Source organism: Carcharodon carcharias, chromosome 26, assembly GCF_017639515.1.
Source record: "Carcharodon carcharias isolate sCarCar2 chromosome 26, sCarCar2.pri, whole genome shotgun sequence".
Classification (NCBI taxonomy): Eukaryota; Metazoa; Chordata; class Chondrichthyes; order Lamniformes; family Lamnidae; genus Carcharodon; species Carcharodon carcharias.
Window position 1 is genome coordinate 7,223,718 of NC_054492.1, and position 22,138 is coordinate 7,245,855.

The following is a 22,138-nucleotide window of genomic DNA, read 5'->3' on the forward strand; positions in this document are numbered from 1 at the left end:
AATCAGTTGTTCAACTATAAGAATACACTCTGCATTTCACATTGCAATTCTCTGATTATTAAAAAAGTGACTCTGCTGATATAGCAATAGTGACCCTTGTATATAAAAAGACAAACGCTTGGTCATCCCAGCTTTTATCAGTTATGTTCACTAAGTGTGGTGACTCTGATGTGAAGTACCCAACTGCTGCAGAACACAGTCATGCATATCACTTGGAATGTTGTCAAGAAAAATGGCCTAAACTACTTGCTTTGAAAATTGAAACAGCGTTAACATTTCAGGTCAATGGCTTTTCATCAAAACTGGGAAAGGTTAGAGATGTAATAGGTTTTAAGCAAACGAAAGGTGGGGAGTGTAGGAAAACGAAGAAAGGGAGAGTCTGTGATTGAGTGGAAGGCAAGAGAGGTTAAGTGACAAAAATGTTCACGCTGCAAGACCAAAGGGAATGGTAATGGGGCAAGTAAAGAAGCAAAAGATTATGCCTGGAGGAGATGTGAGTGGTAGAATCATGAACATTTGCCATCTGAAAGCAAAAAAGAAATGAGAAAAACGAGAGAGAAGAAACCAAAACCAGCAAAGAGAAAGGAAACAAATTGCGAGCAGAGATTATGATCTGAAATTGTTGAACTCAGTGTTCAGGCTGGAAGACTGAAAAATGCCTAATCAAAAGATGAAGTGCTATTCATCAAATTTACTTTGAACTTGGTTGGAACATTGCAGTATGCTGAGGACAGAGTTTGGATTGGGAGTGAGTTGGAGAATTAAATTGAAAGGTGCCTGTAAACTCAGGGTCATGCTTGCGGATAGAACGGACACTGAGCAGAGGTGTTTTGCAAATCAGTCTGGGCCAAATCAATCTGGATTTGGCCTCGCATATAGAGGAGACAACATTGTGAGCAGCTGATACAGTATTCTAAATCGAAAGAAGTACAAATAAATTGCTGTTTCACTCAGAAGGTGAGAAAAGAGGAAGTAAAAGGGCAGGTGTTGCATCTCCGGCACTTGCATGGAAAGGTATCAGGGGAAGGGAAGTGGGTGTTAGGGGTGATTGAGGAGTGGACCAGTCTCTGCTGAAATGGGAAAGTAAGATGTGTTTTGTCGTGGTATCACGCTGGAAGTGGCAGAAATCGCAGATGATGATCCATTGAATGTAAAGGCTCGTGGGATGGAAGGTGAGTACAAAGGGAACCCTATCATGATTCTCAGAGGGAGGAGGAGGAGTAAGAACAGAAGGGCCCTCAAACATGGTGAGGGGTCACCTTGGTTCAGGAAAAAGGAAGACATATTGGAAAAGCGAGTATGGGAGGTTATATCATTGGAACATGAAGGGGAGAAATTGGAAAATAGAATAGCATCCTTATGGGAAGTGCAGTCATGTTAGCTGTGGGAGCCATTGGGTTCACAATGAATGCTGGTTGACACCCTGAGACAGACTAGTTAACAAGGAGATAGGAAGCAGAAATGTGCTACGTAAAGACGAGAGAAGGCTGGAAATTGGAAGCAAAGTTGATGAAATTTTCCAATTCGGGGCAAAAGTAGGAAACGGCACTTAGACGTAATTTCCTGGTACAATGGTGACTCTGAAGGAGAGAGCCTCATTGGACTGGAACAAAGAATGTTCCACATATTTCACAAAAAAGGCAAGCATGGCTAGGACCCATGTGGCTTGCGACAGCAACACCTTTTATTTGGAGGAAGCGAGATGAGTTAAAGGAGAAGTTGTTCAATGTGAGAACAAGCTCAGCCAGGACATGGATGGTGTGGGGGATGGTTAGGTCTATCTTCAGTGAAGAAGTGGAGAGCTGTCAGGCCATCCTGTTGGAGGATAGAGTTGTAGAGAGATTGGACATCTGTATTTAAAAGCAGATGGTTAGGGTACTGAACACTGCAATCATCAGGGAATATCTCCACTTCTAACCTTATATTGAGGGAGGGTCATTGATGAAGCAGCTGAAAATGATTGGGCCCAGGACACTACCCTGAGGAACTACTGCAATGATGTCTTGGGGCTGGGATGATTGACCTCCAACAACCACAACTGTCTTCCTTTGTGCTGGGTATGATTCCAAACTGAGGAGAGCTTTCACTATGATTCCCATTAACTTCAGTTTTGCTAAGGCTTCTTGATACCACACTCAGGCAAATCTGCTTGCTATCAAGGCAGCCACGCTCAGCTCACCTCTTGAATTCCACTCTTGTATAACTTTGGGCCAAGGCTGTAACGAGGCCTGGAGTTGAGTGGCCTTAGTGGACCCAAACTGAGCTTTAGTAAGCAGGTTATTGCTATGTAAGTGCCACCTTATAGCATTGTTGACAACACCTTCCATCACTTTGCTGATGACCAAGAGAAAACTAATGAGGCAGTAATTGACAGAATTGAATTTGACCTGATTTTTGTGGACAGGACATACTTGGGACAATTTTCATATTGTTGGTTAAATCAAGTGTTGCAGCTGTACTGGAACAGCTTGGCTACGGGCGCGGCTAGTTCTGCAGCACAAGTTTTCAGGTCCCATAGGCTTTGCTGTATCCAGTACCTTCAGCCATATCACGTAGAGTGAAGAGAATTGGCTGAAAAATGGAAACTGTGATGGAGACCTTAGAAGGAGGCCTAGATGGATCACCCACTTGCCACTTTTGGCAGAAGATAGTTGCAAATGTTGACGCCTTATCTCCCCCATCATGGAGGACGGGGATGTTTGTGGATCCATCCACAACTGGATGTGGCAAGACAACAGGGCTTTGATCTAATCTGTTGGTTTTGGGTCTCTCTATTAAATGCTGCTTTCGTTGTTTGGCCTTCTAGTCAGATCTTGTAACATCACCAGCTTGGCACTCATCTTTAGATATGCCTTGTGCTGCTCCTGGCATGCCCTCCTACAAATCCCATTGAGCCAGGGTAGGTCACCTGGTGTGATGGTAATGGAGTGAGGGATATGCAGCACATGAGGTTACAGATTGTGGTTGAATATAATTCTCCTGCTGCTGATGTTCGATAGCGCCTCATGGTGCCCAGTTTTGAAATGCTTGATCTGTCCTAAGTCTGTCCCTTTTAGCACAATGGTAGTGCCATGCAATACGATGGAGGGTGTCCTCAGAATGAAAGCGGGTCTTGTTCTTCACAATTACTTTGCGGTGGTCACTCCTACCAATGTTTCTTGGATAGATGGAACTGCGACAGGCAGATTAGTGATAGCATTGTCAAGCTATCACTAGCTTTATCCCTCATACTGACCACAGATCTGGTCTGGCAGATATATCCTTCAGGGCTCAGTCAATAGTAGTGCTATTGTGGTGATGGACATTGAAGTCTCCCACCTAGAATACATTGCATGCCCTTGCTACTCTGAGTGCTTCTTCCAAATGGTATTTCAAAATTGTGGAGCACTGATTCATCAGCTGAGGGAAGGCAGTCAGTGGTAATCAGCAGGAGGTTTTCTTCCTTGGACATTGGCTGTGGATTTTGATTTGCTGAGTGTGACTATGTAAGGTCATTACTTGACTAGTCAGTGGGACAGCTCTCCTAATTTTGACACAGGTCCCCCAGATATTAGTAAGAAGTACAGTGCAGGATTGGCTGGGCTTGGTGTGCCTTTATTTTTTCCGGTGCCTAGGTTGGTGCTGGATGGTTCGTCCTGTTTATTCTTCTTCGACTTCTTTGTTGTGGTTTGGTACAGCTGAGTGGCTTGTTAGGCCATTTCAGAGAGCAGTTAAGAGTCAACCATGTTGCTGTACGTCTGGAATCACATGTACGCCAGACCAGATAAGAACAGTAAATTTCCTTCCTTAAAGGACATTAGTGAACCAGACAGGCTTTTACAACAATCTGGTAGTTTCATGTTCGTCATTTCTGAGGCTAACGTTTTATTCCAGATTTATTATTTAATTGAATTTTAGTTCCCCACTGCTACCATGGTGGGATTTGAATTGCACAGCATTAGTCATGGCCTTTGGATTATAGTCCAGTAACATTACCACTGTGCTTCTGTTCCCCTATTTTTATATTTGCTACACATGATGTGGCCTCCCCACATTGGGGAGATGAAATGCAGATCTGGTGACCGATTTGAGGAATATTTCCTTTCAGTCCACAAGGGTGGCCCTGAGCTTCTGCCTCCCTGTTATTCTAATTTTCCATCTTGCTTTCATGCTAACCTCTCTGTCTTTGGCCTCCTGCTGTGTTTCATTGAAGCTCACTGTAAGCTCGAGGAACAGTACCTCAACTTTTGATTAAGCACTTCTTCAGCAATTTGGGCTTTACATTGAGTTCACTAATTTCAGATCGTAACCTCTGCCCCATTTTGTTTCTTTTCTTTGCTCAGTTTTCGCAGAATCACAGTGCAGAACATGCCCATCGAGTCTGCACCAACATGTGAGAAACACCTGACCTACCTACCTAATCCCATTTACCAGCACTTGGCCCACAGCCTTGAATGTTATGACGTGCCAAGTGCTCATCCAGGTACTTTTTAAAGGATGTGAGGCAACCCGCCTCCACCACCCTCCCAGGCAGCGCATTCCAGACCGTCACCACCCTCTGGGTAAAAAGATTTTTCCTTACATCCCCCCTAAACCTCCTATCCCTCACCTTGTACCCCCTTGTGACTGACCCTTCAACTAAGGGGAACAGCTGCTCCCTATCCACCCTGTCCATGCCCCACATAATCTTGTACACCTCGATCAGGTTGCCCCTCTGCTCCAACAAAAACAACCCAAGTCTATCCAACCTCTCTTCATAACTTAAATGTTTCATCCCAGGCAACATCCTGCTGAATCTCCTCTGCACCCCCTTGAGTGCAATCACATCCTTCCTATAATGTGGCGACCAGAACTGCACACAGTACTCTGGCTGTGGCCTCACTAAGGTACAAGACAACTCCAACATGACCTCCCTACTTTTGTAATCTATGCCTCAATTGATAAAGGCAATGTCCCTTATGCCTTTTTCACCACCTCACTAACATGCCCCTCTGCCTTTAGAGATCTATGGACACACCGCCAAGGTCCCTTTGTTCCTCAGAACTTCCTAATGTCATACCATTCATTGAATACTTCCTTGTCAAATTACTCCTTCTAAAGTGTATCACCTCACACTTTTCAGGGTTAAATTCCATCTGCCACTTATCTGCCCGTTTGACCATCCCATCTATATCTTCTTGTAGCCCAAGACACTTAACCTCACTGTTAACCACCCGGCCAATCTTTGTGTCATCCACAAGCTTACTAATCCTACCCCCCACATAGTCATCTGTGTCGCTTATGTAAATGACAAATAATCATGGACTGAGCACAGATCCCTGTGGTACGCTACTGGACACTGCCTTCCAGCCACTAAAGCATCCTTCTGTCATCACCCTCTGCCTCCTACAGCTAAGCCAATTTTGAATCCACCTTATCAAATTACCCTGTATCCCATGTGCATTTGCCTTCTTTATAAGTCTCCCATGTGGGACCTTGTGGTTTTTCTCTTGTTTTTGAATGATAGCTCTTCATGATTGTGCCATTTGCACCTTCTCTTGACACACGTTTTGGTTCTCTACTTGTCCCATTACCACTCCCTTTGACCTTGCACTATTATGGTTTTGTAATTTAATCTCTCCTGTCTTGCACCAGATCACAGACCTACCCTTATCCTTTTTTCTGCCCTTTCTCCTTTCACTTGCCTGAAAATAACTTTTCCCAGTCCAGATTAAAGGTCTTTGATCTGAAACGTTAATGTGGCTTCTCTCTTCACAGATGAGTTTTCAGCATTTTCTGTTTTTGATTCCAGCATCTGCAGTAGTTTGGCTTTGTGATCTGAAAATAGGATTTAAAAAGAGAATATTTTCACACCACACCATATTATTCTTTATGGATTTATGCAGCTACATTTTGTAAGTGATATAAATGATATAAGTGACTTGGATTAAGGGACCAAAGGAATAGTTGCTAAATTTGCTGACAACACAAAGATAGGTAGGAAAGTAAATTGTGAAGAGGATGTAAGGAGGCTACAAAGTGACATAGGTTAAGTGAGTGGGCAAAGATCTGGCAAACGGAGAAGAATGTGGGCAAATGTAAAATCGTTCATTTTGGCAGGAAGAATGAAAAAGCTTATTATCTAAATGGTGAGAGATTGCAGAGCTCAGAGATTCAGAGGAACCTGGGTGTCCTAGTGCATGAATCACAAAAGGTTGGTTTGCAGACACAGCAAGTAATGAGAAAAGCTAATAGAATGTTATAGCTTATTGTGAAGGGAATTGGTTGCAAAAGTAAGGGGGTTATGCTTCAGTTGTACAGTGCATTGGTGAGACCACCTCTTGTACAATACTGGTCTCCTTATTTAAAGAAATATGTAAATGCGGTAGAAGCAGTTCAGAGAAGGTTTACTAGACTAATACCAGGAATGGGCAGGATGGCTTATGAGGAAAAGCTGGACAGGTTAGGCTTGTATCCACTGGAATTTAGAAACATAAGAGGCGACTTAATTGAAACATATAAGACCCTGAGGGTCTTGATAGGGTGGATGTGGAGAGGATATTTCCTCTTTTGGGAGAATCTAGAACTAGGGGGTCAGTGTTTAAAAATAAGGGGTTGCTCATTTAAGACGGAAATTAGGAGAATTTATTTTCTGAGGGTTGTGAGCCTTTGCAACTCTCTTCCTCAAAAGGCAGTGGAAGCAGAGCCTTTGAATATTTTTAAGGTAGAGCTAGATAGATTCTTGATTATCAGGGATGGGGTGGCGAAAGGTTATCAGGGGTAATTTGACAAGGAAGTATTCAATGAACGGCATGGCACTAGGAAGTTCTGAGGAACAAAGGGACCTTGGCAGTGTGCCCATAGATCTCTGAAGGCGGAAGGGCATGTTAGTGGGGTGGTGAAAAAGGCATATGGGACACTTGCCTTTATCAATCGAGGCATAGATTACAAAAGTAGGGAGGTCATGTTGGAGTTGTACAGAACCTTGGTGAGGCCACAGCTGGAGTACTGTGTGCAGTTCTGGTCGCCACATTATAGGAAGGATGTGATTGCACTGGAAGGGTTGCAGAGGAGATTCAGCAGGATGTTGCCTGGGATGAAACATTTAAGTTATGAAGAGAGGTTAGATAGACTTGGGTTGTTTTCGTTTGAGCAGAGAAGACTGAGGGGCGACCTGATCGAGGTGTACAAGATTATGAGGGCCTAGGACAGGGTGGATAGGGAGCAGCTGTTCCCCTTAGTTGAAGGGTCATTCACAAGGGGGTATAAGTTCAAGGTGAGGTGCAGGAGGTTTAGGGGAATGTGAGGAAAAACTTTTTTACCCAGAGGGTAGTGACGGTCTGGAATGCGCTGCCTGGGAGGGTGGTGGAGGCGGGTTGCCTCACATCCTTTAAAAAGTATCTGGATGAGCACTTGGTACGTCATAACATTCAAAGCTATAGGCCAAGTGCTGGTAAATGGGATTAGCTAGTTAGGCCAGGTGTTTCACACGTGTCAGTGCAGACTTGATGGGCCGAAGGGTCTCTTCTGCACTGTGATTCTGTAGGCAGGAATGTGGGGTTGAGGTTACATTCGGATCAGCCATGATACTGAATGGCAGATTAGACGTGAGGGGCTGAGTGGCCTACTCCCGCTCCTAATTCGTATGTTCGAATGTAAGTGAACATAGTTATTACTTGTCTGCCATACTATATTTCTTTTGACCTATTGTGTTGAATTTTGTTTACCTGAAAGTATGAGGTATCACTGATGCTTTGGTGGAATAATTGCTCGTCCTCATTTTAAACAATTCTTTTTTCTAAGAAATTCTCATTAACTGCCTACATTGCATAAAATGTTGAAAAAGCCCCTTTACCTTAGAATGTTGTTTCCCTTGCCTTACTGTTATTTGTAAATGATTCTCTTAGTTGTTGTGCAGCTCTCTGGTACTGTGAGGGGTGAAAGCTGAAACAGGATGTGTCTGTCTCTCGTGCAGACATGTGCATTAGCTATATACCGATGTATATATGTGTGTGTTAAACCCATTGCATATGAAAAATCTTGGATGTATACAGTGGCAAACTTTATAGATAGATTTAGTGTTTTAAAATATTATAGTATCAACTTAAGTAATGCCCCTATGTGTGTGAGGAAACCACAGGACATTAAAGAGATTATATCAGTGTCTTGGTTGGTTTTGTGTTACTTCTTTGCTGTTGGTATTCTGGAAATAAGCATGAGCAAGTTGACTAGTCAAATAATGAGGAATATATGTGATCATTTATTTGTGGCTGGTCTTTGTTGATTCGAGCCTTACCTGTCTGTTAAATGAGCTGATTATTGATTGTGACAAAAGCAAAACCAGTAAAACTGGTAATGGTAGAATTGGTTTTTGACTGTTTTGAGATGCTCTGACCTGATCTTTTACCTCCTGCAAAAAGCTTGGATAACATAACAGATAATGATTATTTCAATGATTTACAATTTTAAGGAAGTATTCTCCCAACAAATGTGTAATGCTACAGATACACGAGATACAAGAATTTAAATTATATAGGTAGACATTGCCTGCCTTATCCAAGTGGAACATGGATCTCGTGACACTGATGCCTATGGTAAGTCTAATGGCTTGTTATTTGGAGACATTGTGTGATAAACTGAATCTTTTTGCCATTCAAAATGACAAATTCAGATTTTCCCCCAAGAAAAGTGATTTTTTTTTTAAAGTTGCATTTTCACTTGTAAGGGAATTTTTTGCTAAAACTTCAACAAATTTTGTTTTCAAATTTTATCCTTTAAGATAACACGGTTTGCCTGAAGTACTGTATCAGCCAGAGTAACTGTGTGGCAAGCAGTATGCTGTAAGTACAGGTGAGAGTACAGTGCTGCTGATGATCCTTGCACCCATATTTAGGTTTCCGATGTATTAAAAGACACCATTAAAGAAATATATTTGTTGATGGATTAAAAAATTCTGATCATGCTGGCTTTCTGCATGTTTCAACCACATCTATCTGACTTTTTGTGGTTTTACCATAACTGTCCACTGACGTATGATATACTTCCTGTGCCAAATCACTAGCCTTGCCTACATTGTGCTTTTATGTAACTATATTTAAGAACATTTTTATTTCAGTAAAATTCTGTGTCTTTCCAAAGATGTACATTCGGCCAACTAGTTCTAGTTAGCAAAACGTTTTTGTTGGACTCTATTAGCAACAAGAGTATGTAGCTCAATATTAAAAGGAACCACTCTGGCTGTAAACAGTGACTGTGGTCTGGTTCATTTTGTTCTTATTGAAAGTTATGGAAAATGCTTGGAACTGTCTAGCTTCTTTAAATAAACCATCAGATGTTTTTTTTTGTTAAATCAGGACATGCCGCTTGGTAGAACAACTTTGCTGGCAATTTAGTCTGATTTTTTTTGCTAAATCACTTTTCCCATCCTTTCATGAGTAGATAGTACTTGGCTAGAGGAATAATGTCTCTCATCAATCTACTTCATTGATAGCACACCTGGATACTCGTGTAACCTACAAAAGGGAGAGATGCAGTATCACGAGGGAAGCAGGAGCTTTGAGTTAGGCAGACAGCTTCCATTTGACTGACCATTTTTTTTCTGGAGGAAATGACTATTCTTGTTTTCCTCCTGAAAGCATGTGATTTATTCTTGCACTTCATTTCAGTGAAAGTGAACAGTTCATTATGTAACATGATGCATTCAGCAGTGTTTCTGCATTTTATTATTTCGAGCATGCACCTTTTAAACCCCTCCTATTAATAAAAGTACATCATGCTTCGCTCAAAGAGCAACATTGTAGGTTGATGTTTGTTTTTACTAGGATTACAGTGTTAAAAGAGAAAACGCAATGTTCACGAATGTGATTTTAGCCTGTTATTTTACAGAGAATATACCCTTTTGTCCCAAGCCAATAAAATTGTTTTTGATCTCTCCTAAGCTGCTGGTTATTATGATTTGATAACGTGTGCATAAAAGTGTGGTTATTGAAACTGGTGCACATCTGGTTTTGAACCTGTGAGCGCCATGTGGAGGTTTTGTTTCCTAGGAGAGATAAAGACATGAGCTGCAGTGGGAAACTTGGACCTTTGTGTTGTATACTCAGGGCCAAGAATAACATGGGAACTGTATCATCAGTTCCAGGGCTTGTTTTATCTGTCGTATAATCGGAAGCCCTAGATCTAGATACTTGTAGAGCTCGGTTTCCTTTGTGACCCCGCAATAGGGTGTGGAGTAGGTTACTGTTGATAGAAGGGTGTTGGTTGTTGACCTGAAAGAAAGAAAGCTTTTTCAAGGATTTAATCACAAATTTCAAAAGCGCAAAACAACTCAAGTTATGTAATCCTTCTGGGAATAGTAAGTGTTTGAATCAGATGGATAAGACAGTTGGAGCTAAAATCTACTTAAATGGATCTGCTTTAGGTGAGTAATTTTTGTGTATAAACATCATTTTCCAGTGTTGTTGAGCTTAATGTCCTAACATGCACCATCTACTCATCTAACTGATCTACTCTGAGTTTTCCTGCTCTACTCCATCATTACAGAAAGCCTTCGCCCCTCACTCTGTGCTAGCTTGACATTCACTGGCTCCCAACCTGGAAAGATCTGGATTTTAAAATTTACTTCCTTGTTTTCAAATCCCTCACCATCTCTCTAACCTCCTCCAGCCCTGCAACCTGCCAAGATCTCTGTGCTCCTCTAATTCTGCTCTTTTACATATCACCGACTTTCATCACTCTACTGTTGGTGGCTGTGCCTTCAGCTTCCTAGGCCCTAAACTCTGGAATGTCCTCCCTACACCCCTCCATCCCTCTACTTCTCACTCCTTCTTGAAGGTAAACCTTAAAGCTAACCTCTTTGCCCAAGCCTTTGTGCACCGATCCTAATCCATATGTGGCTAGAATTTTGGTTGTAAATGCTCTGATGAAGCGCCTTGAGACATCTCATATATTGATTTTTCATTTTTAATTGTATAAATTCAGTTTAAGCATATACAGGTGGAGGGCATTGATTGGATAATTACTTGAGCAGATATGAAGAGACGCTTCATATGTGAGAGTTGAGATAGAAGCTATACATTTGTAATGTTTCACTTGGTGAATAAACCTAAAACTGAATAAAGATTGGCTTTTGACCTTCTACTTCACAATTGGCTGCCAGGTGTTTAACGTGGTAGCAAAGAATGGTTGCCTAAAGGTGAAAATTGGAAACTAAGAAAAACATTCAGACAGAAGATCCACGTAGCTTTTATGAAGAATGGTTGAAAGCCAGTGAAAGTTGTTAGGGTATGATTACCCACCGATGTTCTCAGGGATTGAATCTTCTGACCGGTGGAAGAATGAAGTGGATGTGTAGACATGGGCTACGCCCCTACCAAAGAGGAAGCGAGGAATGGGAGCTGAATCTACAGATTCCTCAACACTATGCATGTCACAGAGGAACAAAGACCCATGGTTAAATAAATTTAGCATGTTTATAGGGTGGAATTTGGCATGTATTCTGTATATATTTCATGTTTTTTCCAACCAACCTTTTACTTCACTTCTCTCACTATGATTATCTACCTGTAGAGGAGCCCTCTAAGCTATCTTTCTGAAAGCAGTACCTTTGGTGGAAGGTGGTTTGACAGATTCTGGGAGAATCCGAGAGAGTCCCTGGTGGAGAATCAGAGAGCGGGGCTGGATTTTCGCGGCCCAATTCAGGCCAGAACAGGGCTGAGCAGGCTGAAAAGCTGCAACGACCCCTGCGGCCAGGCATACCGCCTCCCTCTCCGGCCAGCTTTCCTGAGGGCAGGGGGGGGCATGTGGGCCTAAACAGGCCAATCAAAATTTTTAAGGGCTTGATGCTGAAACCTTTTGGAATATTCCCTGGACGGCTGGTGTTCAGCAGCTTTCTGAATCGGACAAGCTGCAGGCAGGCAAGAACCACGTCAGGGCCAATCAAGGAGGCAAGAAAAGTTCATAAAGGTAAGTGTTCATGTTTTTCATTTCAAGAGCTTAACTCTTTGAAGTAAAAGTTACAACAGCTTAACACAGGTCAAGAAAAGAGCCAGCATTAAGAACTTTGCCAGTTTAGGGGGCCCTCACCCTCCTGGCAATGCGTGCACATCGGAGCAGTGGACAAGGCTGTTTGCACTCCATCTGGGCACCAGGAAGACTCCAGCTGGAAATGGGTGCAACACTTTCAGACATCAAGGACACTGGAGATGAGGAACAGCAGCCTCCAGCGAAGGGCAGATCACCAGGTATCAGGAGAGGGATGAGGCACCAAGTAGAAGGAGACACTACCCTGAGCACAGGATCTAAAGGCAGAGACAAAGAAAGCTGGACATGGCTGAGAACCAGTGCTGAAGGAGACTGAGACTCTAGGCAGATGGTCACAGACATTTGTGCCCTCATCAGTGTGGACCTTTACTGCATCGCACAGGTAGTTGCACATGGGTGCATCACCCAAGTGACAGGTACCCATTTTATTAACAACACATCAGATTCACAATTGAGGGGGCATCACATGCTCGGATGCCTGCACCAGCCAGGCTGTGCCCTGCAATACCCTCCTACAAGGATCTAAGTTATTGTGGTGGCCCACCGCATGCTTCATAAGATGGCCCTCAAGAAAAGTGGACTTTGCGTACGTGAAGCCCTGGACGGGCACAGTTCATCAGGGGGGAAACAGGAGCAGGAGGTAAGAGAAAGAGGAGAAGGAATTGAAGCCAGAGGGAGATGATACTAAACAGAGTTGCTCCTGCTGCATGGCGAGGTGGTCTCCTCCTGCCGCTCTTTGGGAAGAGGAAGTCCTGGGTGCCAGACCTCCTTCCCCATGACAGCCTACTTCCCTGTGGCACAATGGTAGACTTCAGCTCAAATTCTCTCCTCCCTAGCAACTTCAGTGATGGCTGCCTTGAGTCTCTGAAACCCATCTCTACTCCTGCCCCCATTAGCTTTAGTAGGACAGGAAACCCATCTCCATATTAATTAAGGGCTTTGCCTACAAAAATCTGGACTTAGCCTGTTTCCCACCGGAGGCAGGTGTCTGACATAAAAACAGAGTCGGCTCCTGTTTCCCACCTCCATGGCAAAAATCTGACACCTGGAGCCTTGAACAGCCATCATGGTAAGTTCATTGCTTCCAGTGGAACTTACAAAGATAGGATTTCCTGTCATTAGAAATAAACTGCTGACTTAAGTTCCAACATGGCACTTTACCAAGCCTACAGATATTAGAATCTATAGATGCAACAATTACATTATTTCTGTTAAGTCTCAGAAGGTTCTCTCAAGATTATTTGTAGCGTTGATTGTTATTATCTAATTGAACCCATATGTATTTTGGAGCAATTTTCTAGTTTGCATAGTTCCTGTGTCACAGACGTTGCTAACGTAGCTACTGTGCCAGATGGCATTCCTTCCATAGTGGAATGTGATGAAATCATTTGTTGCTAGCGTACATAATTATGAGTAATTTTTTTAGATCAGTCTTTCCATCTATTCATTTAAGGTCTTTTGCATGGTGCTATGATATTCTAACATTCATCTTGAATGACCTTACCTATTTCTTCAGGCCTTAGATTTAGGATGTGTGTAATTTCTTTTTAGTATATCCTGAATCAGTGAGGTGCTACTCCTTGCTCGCTGAGCTGATCATCCATTAATGTATGCCTTTATTCTCTGCCTTGGTGAATGGTCTCATTATGGTGGATGTATCTTGGGATTCTCTGTATTCGTTTGTTCTTGTTCATCTTTGGAATGACAGCTTGTGTGTATTGACAAGGTATCACATATGCATTATTTCAGAGTTTAGCTACTGAAGGAAAGCTAGTGTTATAAATGAAACGAGCAAACTATGAAGTTTTCCAACCACTATTGGAGGCTGCCTCTGTGTGGTCGTCCTGCATGTCTGATATCCATTCCTGGATCAGCCATTAAACATTGGGAAGGCAGAAGCTATTGTCCTTGTCCCTCATCACAAACTCCATTTCCTCATCAATGTTTCTGTCTCCTGCCCCGCCCCTCTTTCAGGCTGAACCAGACTGTTTTCAACCTTGGCTTCCTATTTGACCTTGAGGTGGGCTTCTCACCCATACCTTTTCCATTTCAAAGACTGGCTATTTTCAACTCCATTGTTTGCCTTTGCCTCTGTCCATCTGATGCTGAAACCCTCGGTGTCATTTTCCTGTTTATTGCACTCCTGTAAAGCACTTTAGGATTTTTTTTTGCATTAAAAGCACTATATAAATGCTGTTACTGTAAACTGTGTTTCATTTTAATTCAAGAGTGCGAGGTCATGTTCCTCCTGATGTCTCAGCAAGATTGACCCATGAGAGGTGGACTGTACAGCAAGGAGTTCTTCACTCAATTCTTACTCTGGCCGGGATTTTCCAGTCCCGCTTATTGCGGGACTGGAAATTCCTGCCCAAAGTCAAAGGACCATTAGTTGCTCCGTCAAATTTTCTGTCCCCGTGGGTGAGATTGGAAAATCCCGGTCTCTGTATTCAGTTAGTTAATCTCAAAAGGGACATGGTGAACTAAATTTGAATCCAACATCCCTGTGTTAGAAGGTTCCTGCTCCTGAACGTCTGCTGAAAGTGTGTATGTGTCTGGATGCCTGTGAGGACAAGATCAGCCTTTTAACTATGAGTCCCCTTAATCAAATAGCCTGCATTTATTCACTGAACTCCACACAAGTAATGGTTGTGTAACAAAATTACTGGGTGTTTCGACCAAGGACTTAGAGTTGGGGAGGGAAGAAAATTGACATGGAAAATCAGTTGCAGATTTTGTGGTGGATAACCCCATTTTGACCTCTCAACCACCCTCCAAATTCTTTGGTCTGCAGGACTTCCAGTTCTTGGGAGGCCCTCTCCTAAGGCTGGTAGTGGCCTTGGAGACAGCTTAACATCATTATTTGTACTTACCTGTTTTCTTGATAAGAGGATATATATTCCCCCCGGTAAGTCGGTCAGTTAGTCAGCTCATTAGTGATGAACTGCCTTGCAAGCCTGTTTCCTGACATGTTACTTGGTTGTGCAGATGAGTGCCTTCCCATGATGAAGATTACTCCTTTCCTCAAGAAGTTATTTTTGGAGATAAGGTCTGCCACTGACTCACTTGCTGTGATTTCCATTATGGCATTGCAATTTTCTTTTAGCCATATCTGGATTACCTCCTGGTAGTGCAGTGAAGTGGTGAGGAAACTCAGTTCCTGCTTGCTGAGGGACTAATCAGTGTGTGTCTTAACTTACACCAGCCAAGAGAATTACAATTACTGATCAGAAAGTGCTACATTCCCAGTGAGCCACAGTTCAATGACAAATAAAGGATTTAACACCTGATATCACCAGTCTTTCTAAAGCTACATGCTTGAAAAGAAATCTGAAAAAAATATTGGGACTGAAAAGGATAATAATAACAGTATTGTTTCAGAACATAAGCACAAATGATCAAACAGTGACAGATTGAAAAATCTGTCTCGTTCATCCAGCCTATCCCACACAACAGTGACACTCAGAATATATACACTCTTCACCCCGCTCAAATCCATGTGATAACCTGGGAAGGGTGAGTAAACTAGATTTAAGAACCCAGGCTAATTTGGGGGAACATTTGGAAAATTTATTTACAACTCCACTAGGTGATTAAAACTAGTCCAGAAAATCACTGTGGCCCTAATAATTTTTTATGAGCTGCTCGCTACCCCTGCCAGAAACGAGCTCAGCTCTCACTTTCAGGAAATACATGAGTTGGCAACCTGTTCCATTGGTCTGCTATTCACTAGAAGAAGAATCATCCCCTGCTATCTAACTGAGACCTGAGCCTGTGCACTTAAAAGTGTGACCCCTGCTCATCCCTAACCTATTTAATCAGAACAAACTGCCAACTGGAATACTACTTAATCCCTTCATCATCTTATAAACCTCATTCAGATCACGCCCAAGCCTGCACTTCTCTGAAGTGTAGAGACCGGCTCTGTTAGCTTATCTTGTTAGGTAAGATGTTTTATACTGGGAATTAGCCTAATGGACCTCCACTGCACCCTTCCCAAAGCCTCAATATCGCATCAGTATATGCAGGGACCAAAACTGGGCACAATATTCCAACTGAAGCCTAGACAAAGTCTTATACAAGGGAAGTCCAGTTCATCAAGTCATAGATTCATGCTATTAATTGATCAATAGTTTCATGTTCGTTCATCTTAAAATACATTCATTTATCTAATAATTGTTTTCTTTTCTCAAGGTTGTGAAATTGAAAGGGCAGGTCCTGTCAGTGATGTACCGTTTCCGAACAAAAAGCAGGGAGTGGTTATGGATAAGGACAAGCAGTTTTACTTTCCAGAATCCCTACTCAGATGAAATTGAATATATTATCTGCACAAATACCAATGTAAAGTAAGTGCCTGTAATTAAACAATATGTTCACTTATGAGATAGCCAGTTAAGTTGGAATCGTATAAAGTGAATTAAAATGTATAGACTATCTTTAATACTCCATTGAAATATACGGGCCCAGTTCAGTTTTATTGGTGATTATATGATAATTGTTTTATCCATCATGAAATAAAAATAGAAAATGCTGGAAATACTCAGCAGGTTTCTGACAGCATATGTGGTGAGAGAAAGAGAATTGATAGTCCTTTATCAGAACTGGCAATGCTTAGAGTTGTAATCGTTTCTATACAGAGCAGGGTAAAGGGGAGTGGAGGAAAGAAAACAAAAGGAAGATTTGTGATAGGGTGATAGATGAAATAGCAAAAGCGATGATGGTACTGGGCATTAGGTGATGGTAATGTCAAGTAGGGAAACAAATAATTTGTCTCGAGGAAATGTAAGTTTGAAAAGCATCTTCCATGAATGGATTTTTCAGGAGACAATGGGCCAGGATTGCAGTCGGTGAAGCAACAGTGGCCGCTGTTTGTTAGGCTTTCCCTTGCCTTTTTGATTTGCATGAGCTTTTGCATAGAAAATTGCTGTACATTAGTGATACAAACTGTCCTATGCTCTCTCCAGGCAATCTGGGACAGGGCAAGCAATCGTGTATCTCTTTAATCAGTCAGATTAAAGCATTGTTATTAAATGGTGTAAAGTCTGATCTAGGAATTGATAGTATGACGAATTCAATGTCAAACTAGATGTAGAAAGTGAAATAGAGACGGCAAGAAAGATTGAAAGACAAAGAAAAAGTGAAAAGGTATTGTTAGAATCTTATCTCTCAAGACTGAAGCGTTTTTTTTTTACAAAATGGAAGGACCTGGCATGATCTGGTCATCTGGATGCTAAACTGGGATTTTTTTTTTTAAAAGAAGGTCGTAAGTTCACCTTGGAACTATAAACAAGCAAGCCTCTTCCAAGAAATCCATGACTATCCACCCCGTGGTACTGGGGACCATGACCTGATCTATATAGTATTTGAGAAGGAGTTGTTTGTGTGTTGAACTGCAAAGCACTTTAATTGATGAAACGCTGGGAGACAAAAAGGCAATCACACGGCAGAGGAAAAAAACTTAAGTTATGACCCTGCTTGTTCGGAAGGCAGTCTTGTTGGTGAGCAAGCTGAGGAAAGGAGGCTACCTTGACTGGCTCCCTCTCTCTACCTTGCCTAAAACTGTATGGCTATCAATCTGTAGCCAGTGAACCCTCATCTGAGTGTAACTAGTCTGCATTTGGACCTGCAAAGCTGAGAGTTGGTGAGAACTTCCAGGCATCCACCAGGAGCAGCGGCCCATCTTCACATGTGAGAACTCCAGGTCAACAGCTTCGAGACCCCACAGACTTTATCCTTTATTTTTTAACGCCCTTCCCCAAAACCTCATCTCTGCAGAGAGACTCTGCTTGTCTGTGTGTGCGCTGGGAGAATACTTCAGGAAGGGATAGATAGTTGTACTTCCCGATTACAATTGTATGTTAACCAGTACTTGCTACTTGTTAAAAGGTTTGTTTTAAAATAAATTAATCATTCTGAGTTTTTGAAAGAAGCCTGGTTAGAGTCTCTTTTCTTCTGGGTACCAGAGGTGTAGATACACAATTGGCCATTTTGATGAGAAAATTAAACATTTAACCTAATGTTGCGGCCTGCGAAGTAGTGGGACTTGATAATTCGTGCACTCCTCCCATCCTACTGGTAACAGAATGCAGTTTATTTTTCTTTAAGTTTCCAGCAATTAACATATGAAGGAATGTGATTCCACATTTCCGTCCGTCCTGCAGCACTGGGGACCATGACCATCCACCCTGCGGCACTGGGGACCATGACCATCCACCCTGCGGCACTGGGGACCATGACCATCCACCCTGCGGCACTGGGGCCCATGACCCTTCACCCTGCGGCACTGGGGCCCATGACCATTCACCCTGCGGCACTGGGGACCATGACCATTCACCCTGCGGCACTGGGGACCATGACCATCCACCCTGCGGCACTGGGGACCATGACCATCTTCCCTCGGCGCTAGGGACCATGACCATCCACCCTGTGCCACTGGGGGCCATGACCATCCACCCTGCGGCGCTGGGGACCATGACCATCCACCCTGCGGCACTGGGGGCCATGACCATCCACCCTGCGGCACTGGGGACCATGACCATCCACCCTGCGGCACTGGGGACCATGACCATCCACCCTGCGGCACTGGGGGCCATGACCATCCACCCTGCGCCATTGGGGACCATGACCATCCACCCTGCGCCATTGGAGACCATGACCATCCACCCTGTGCCACTCGGGAGCATGACCATCCACCCTGTGCCACTTGGGACCATGACCATCCACCCTGCGCCACTGGGGACCATGACCATCCACTCTGTGCCACCGGGGACCATGACCATCCACCCTGTGGCACTGGGGGCCATGACCATCCACCCTGTGCCACTCGGGACCATGACCATCCACCCTGTGCCACTCGGGACCATGACCATCCACCCTGTGCCACTCGGGACCATGACCATCCACCCTGTGCCACTGGGGACCATGACCATCCACCCTGTGCCACTGGGGGCCATGACCATCCACCCTGTGCCACTGGGGGCCATGACCGTCCACCCTGTGCCACTCGGGACCATGACCGTCCACCCTGTGCCACTCGGGACCATGACCGTCCACCCTGTGCCACTGAGGGCCATGACCGTCCACCCTGTGGCACTGGGGGCCATGACCGTCCACCCTGTGGCACTGGGGGCTATGACCATCCACCCTGCGGCACTGGGGACTATGACCATCCACCCTGCGGCACTGGGGACCATGACCATGCACCCTGCGCCACTGGAGACCATGACCATCCACCCTGCGGCACTGGGGGCCATGACCATCCACCCTGCGCCACTCGGGACCATGACCATCCACCCTGCGCCACTGGGGGCCATGACCATCCACCCTGCGCCACTGGGGGCCATGACATCTTCCCTCAGCGCTGTGGACCATGACCGTCTGCCACAAGGCGAAGGCAGCTTCCACATTTTTATTGTGATTGGTTGCAAATAAGTAAGTGGATTTTTTTGTCTGCTCTATTTTGTACTATAATGTCAGGATATTTTCGAGAATTTCAAATCTGCGCCTAAGCAGCAAAGGTTAAAAGAGCTGAATGAATCGTCAAATATCCCTGCACTTTGTATGCTCTAAGGAGTGCCTTTGTAATTGATTTCTATGGCAATGGAAAATTGCCTGATATAGACAGTTACTGTCTATAAGCTAAGTTGTGGGGACTATAAAATATCCTTTCTCTAGCTGGAATGTATTGTATTTCATGCTCTTTTTTTAATAACCCTGTTCCCGTCAGCATTCTTTGAAACTTAAACTGCATACTTACTACATTATATCATAGATTAATAAAAGGTGAATGATCTTGGGAGCAATTAAACAGTACCCATTGAATAGCCGACGTGGCTGGCTTTACAGTAACCATGATTGCCTGCTTTTACCGCTTTTCAAGTGCTGCTTCATTTATTTTCCCACAGATCATTGTTTGAGCATCGTTGTACTTAACCATTAAACAATGTACCATTTGTTGTTACGCAGCCTCCCTGCCATTCACCCAGACTTTCAAACAGAGCAGCTAGAATGGTGTGCCCCTATATAATTTTTTTTCCGAAAATATACCTTATTCATAAAATTTGTAGAAGTGCATTCCATAATTGTTCAAATTTGACATTGCATAAAGCGCAATACAGATCAGTTTCTTTCAATATAGTATACAAGGTATTTCACTACACTTGCCATTGCAGGTTATATTTACAACGAGCAGTCATGTCAAGCATTCTCTGGTGCTTACAGCCTGAAGGGTTTTACACAGTTTCCAGCCTCTTGGCATTCTGTGGCGGGAGGGCATTAGGCAGTGGCCTTTTCCCAATGAGTCTTTGCAGTAGCTGTCGCAAACCTCAGCACATAGTCTTGGACCTTGGACTGTGCCAGTCTGCTACACTTGTATGTCGCGCTGGAAGACCAGCAAGTTTCAGGCAGACCCAAAGAGCTTTATTCAGCAAGTTGATGGCCCTCCAGCAGCAGCTGATGTTTATCTTGATGTGCATCCCTGGGGATAACCCATAGAACACAGATATTACAGAACTGCTCGGGAAGAACCTCAACAAAAGCTAGTGCATCTCTTCCCAGACCTGCTTTACAAAGACACATTCTGGATGAAGATAGGTGTTGGTTTCTTCCCCAATACAGAGGAGCAGCAAAGGCAGTAGGCTGTGTGAGTAAAGTTCTGTGGTTTAAACGGCTGTCCACTTGTTGTTAGCCCAGTTAGTGCACTGCATTTGCACTTTTACACCAACTTAAATGTTCTTGTGTAGGCAAGTGATCACTACATCAATTTTTGATGCAGTTCCCATTGCCAAGATCAGCACAGAAATCAAAATACATTATGGTATATTGTTGTTTAAGTGTAATCCAGGTAATAATGGACCATAGAGAATAAAAAGATCTGAATTTAGGCCTGCTTATAACTGCTTAGTTTCTTTGAAGAAGAGAAGCAGATAATTGTACAGATTTTACCCATTAACAAAGCAATTTACTGGTCACTTGCAGTTTGCACCTGAGCAAGTGGCTGTACTAGGGTGGCAGTGGGGCCGGTGGGAGGCGTGGGGTGGGGATGGGAGGGTTTGCGAGCCTTGGGGGTGGAATGGGGTCAGTGGGAAGGGGGCAGTGTTTTTTGATAGGGTAATAATGACTTGGGATGAGATTTAGCTGGTGAATTTGCCATACTTGTGCAAGCTGAACCCCTGCTGAAAAATGATAGAACTGAGGGTTAGTATGCAGTTGAGGAGGGGACCTTTGGACACTCAAAGGGTTGGGGCAAAAATGCCAGCATAGTAACCACAGTCCCCCTAAACATTCTGATGCCCTTAGCCTATCTATCTTCATGTTAGTGAAAGTTTGGGGTAAGGCTCAGTTTAATATTTATGCCTCTCCAAAATTATGGGCTGACTCCATTGGACTGAACTTTCTATCGAGACCCACTCTACCATTGTAAGTTCATGCTGTCCCTGCTCTCCTTATAATCCTCCATTCTACACTGCCCCTTTTTCACCTCCAGTGCCAGCTTGTTCAAATCATTCTTATTTATGCTTCTCCTTTCACATTGACACTAGTTCTCATTTCTATTTTATCCTGCGTCTGTATGCATGGTATTACAGTTTTATAATCAATGCAGACTAATGAAATGTAAACCAGCCTACCTGGTCTGTGAATTACACTCCCTTCACTTTATTTCCCACAAATAATTACAGTTTTGTATTGTTTTTATATTCAACAAGCTGATAATATTTCCAAAAGAGGAATATGTTCCTTACAAGCTGAAATCTTCGTTATTTTTCCTTTTTATCCTACAGAATGCATGACCTGGAGATTAGCAATTATTCAGTTATCATAAATTCTGTGCCGGAAGTTATATAGGATGGGGGTTACATCTTCTGTCTATTTGGATAAGTAATGATTTGAAAAGCTAAAAATAATTATCAGATTTGTTGATGAAAACAAAGCCATTTGTCTTGTACTGTAATAGTTTAATTCACTGTATTTTATGACTTGGAGTTTGTTGGCATTCACAGCCCATTTCCTGTAGTTAGAATAGTCTCTTGAAATAAAAACAAGTCACGAGAACTGCTAACAGTTAATAGTTCAGGTTTGAACTGTATCTCTGAAGTATGAGGATTGATTGTACATCCAATAAAATAAAATACAAAATTTATTA

At 43.2% G+C, this 22,138-nt stretch overlaps 1 protein-coding gene across 8 annotated transcripts in view; it reads left to right on the forward strand.

The window, feature by feature from the left end:
• The window catches only part of arnt2 (aryl-hydrocarbon receptor nuclear translocator 2), a 355,307-nt gene that overhangs the window by 198,663 nt on the left and 134,506 nt on the right, over positions 1-22,138 (forward strand). For all 8 annotated transcript variants that reach the window (XR_005941438.1, XR_005941437.1, XR_005941439.1 and 5 more), the window contains exon 11: positions 16,192-16,343. Coding sequence is in view for 5 of the 8 variants with exons in the window: in XM_041174967.1 (XP_041030901.1) it covers positions 16,192-16,343 (152 nt within the window). In the remaining 3 variants the exon portion in view is untranslated. The remainder of the gene's footprint in view (positions 1-16,191; positions 16,344-22,138) is intronic.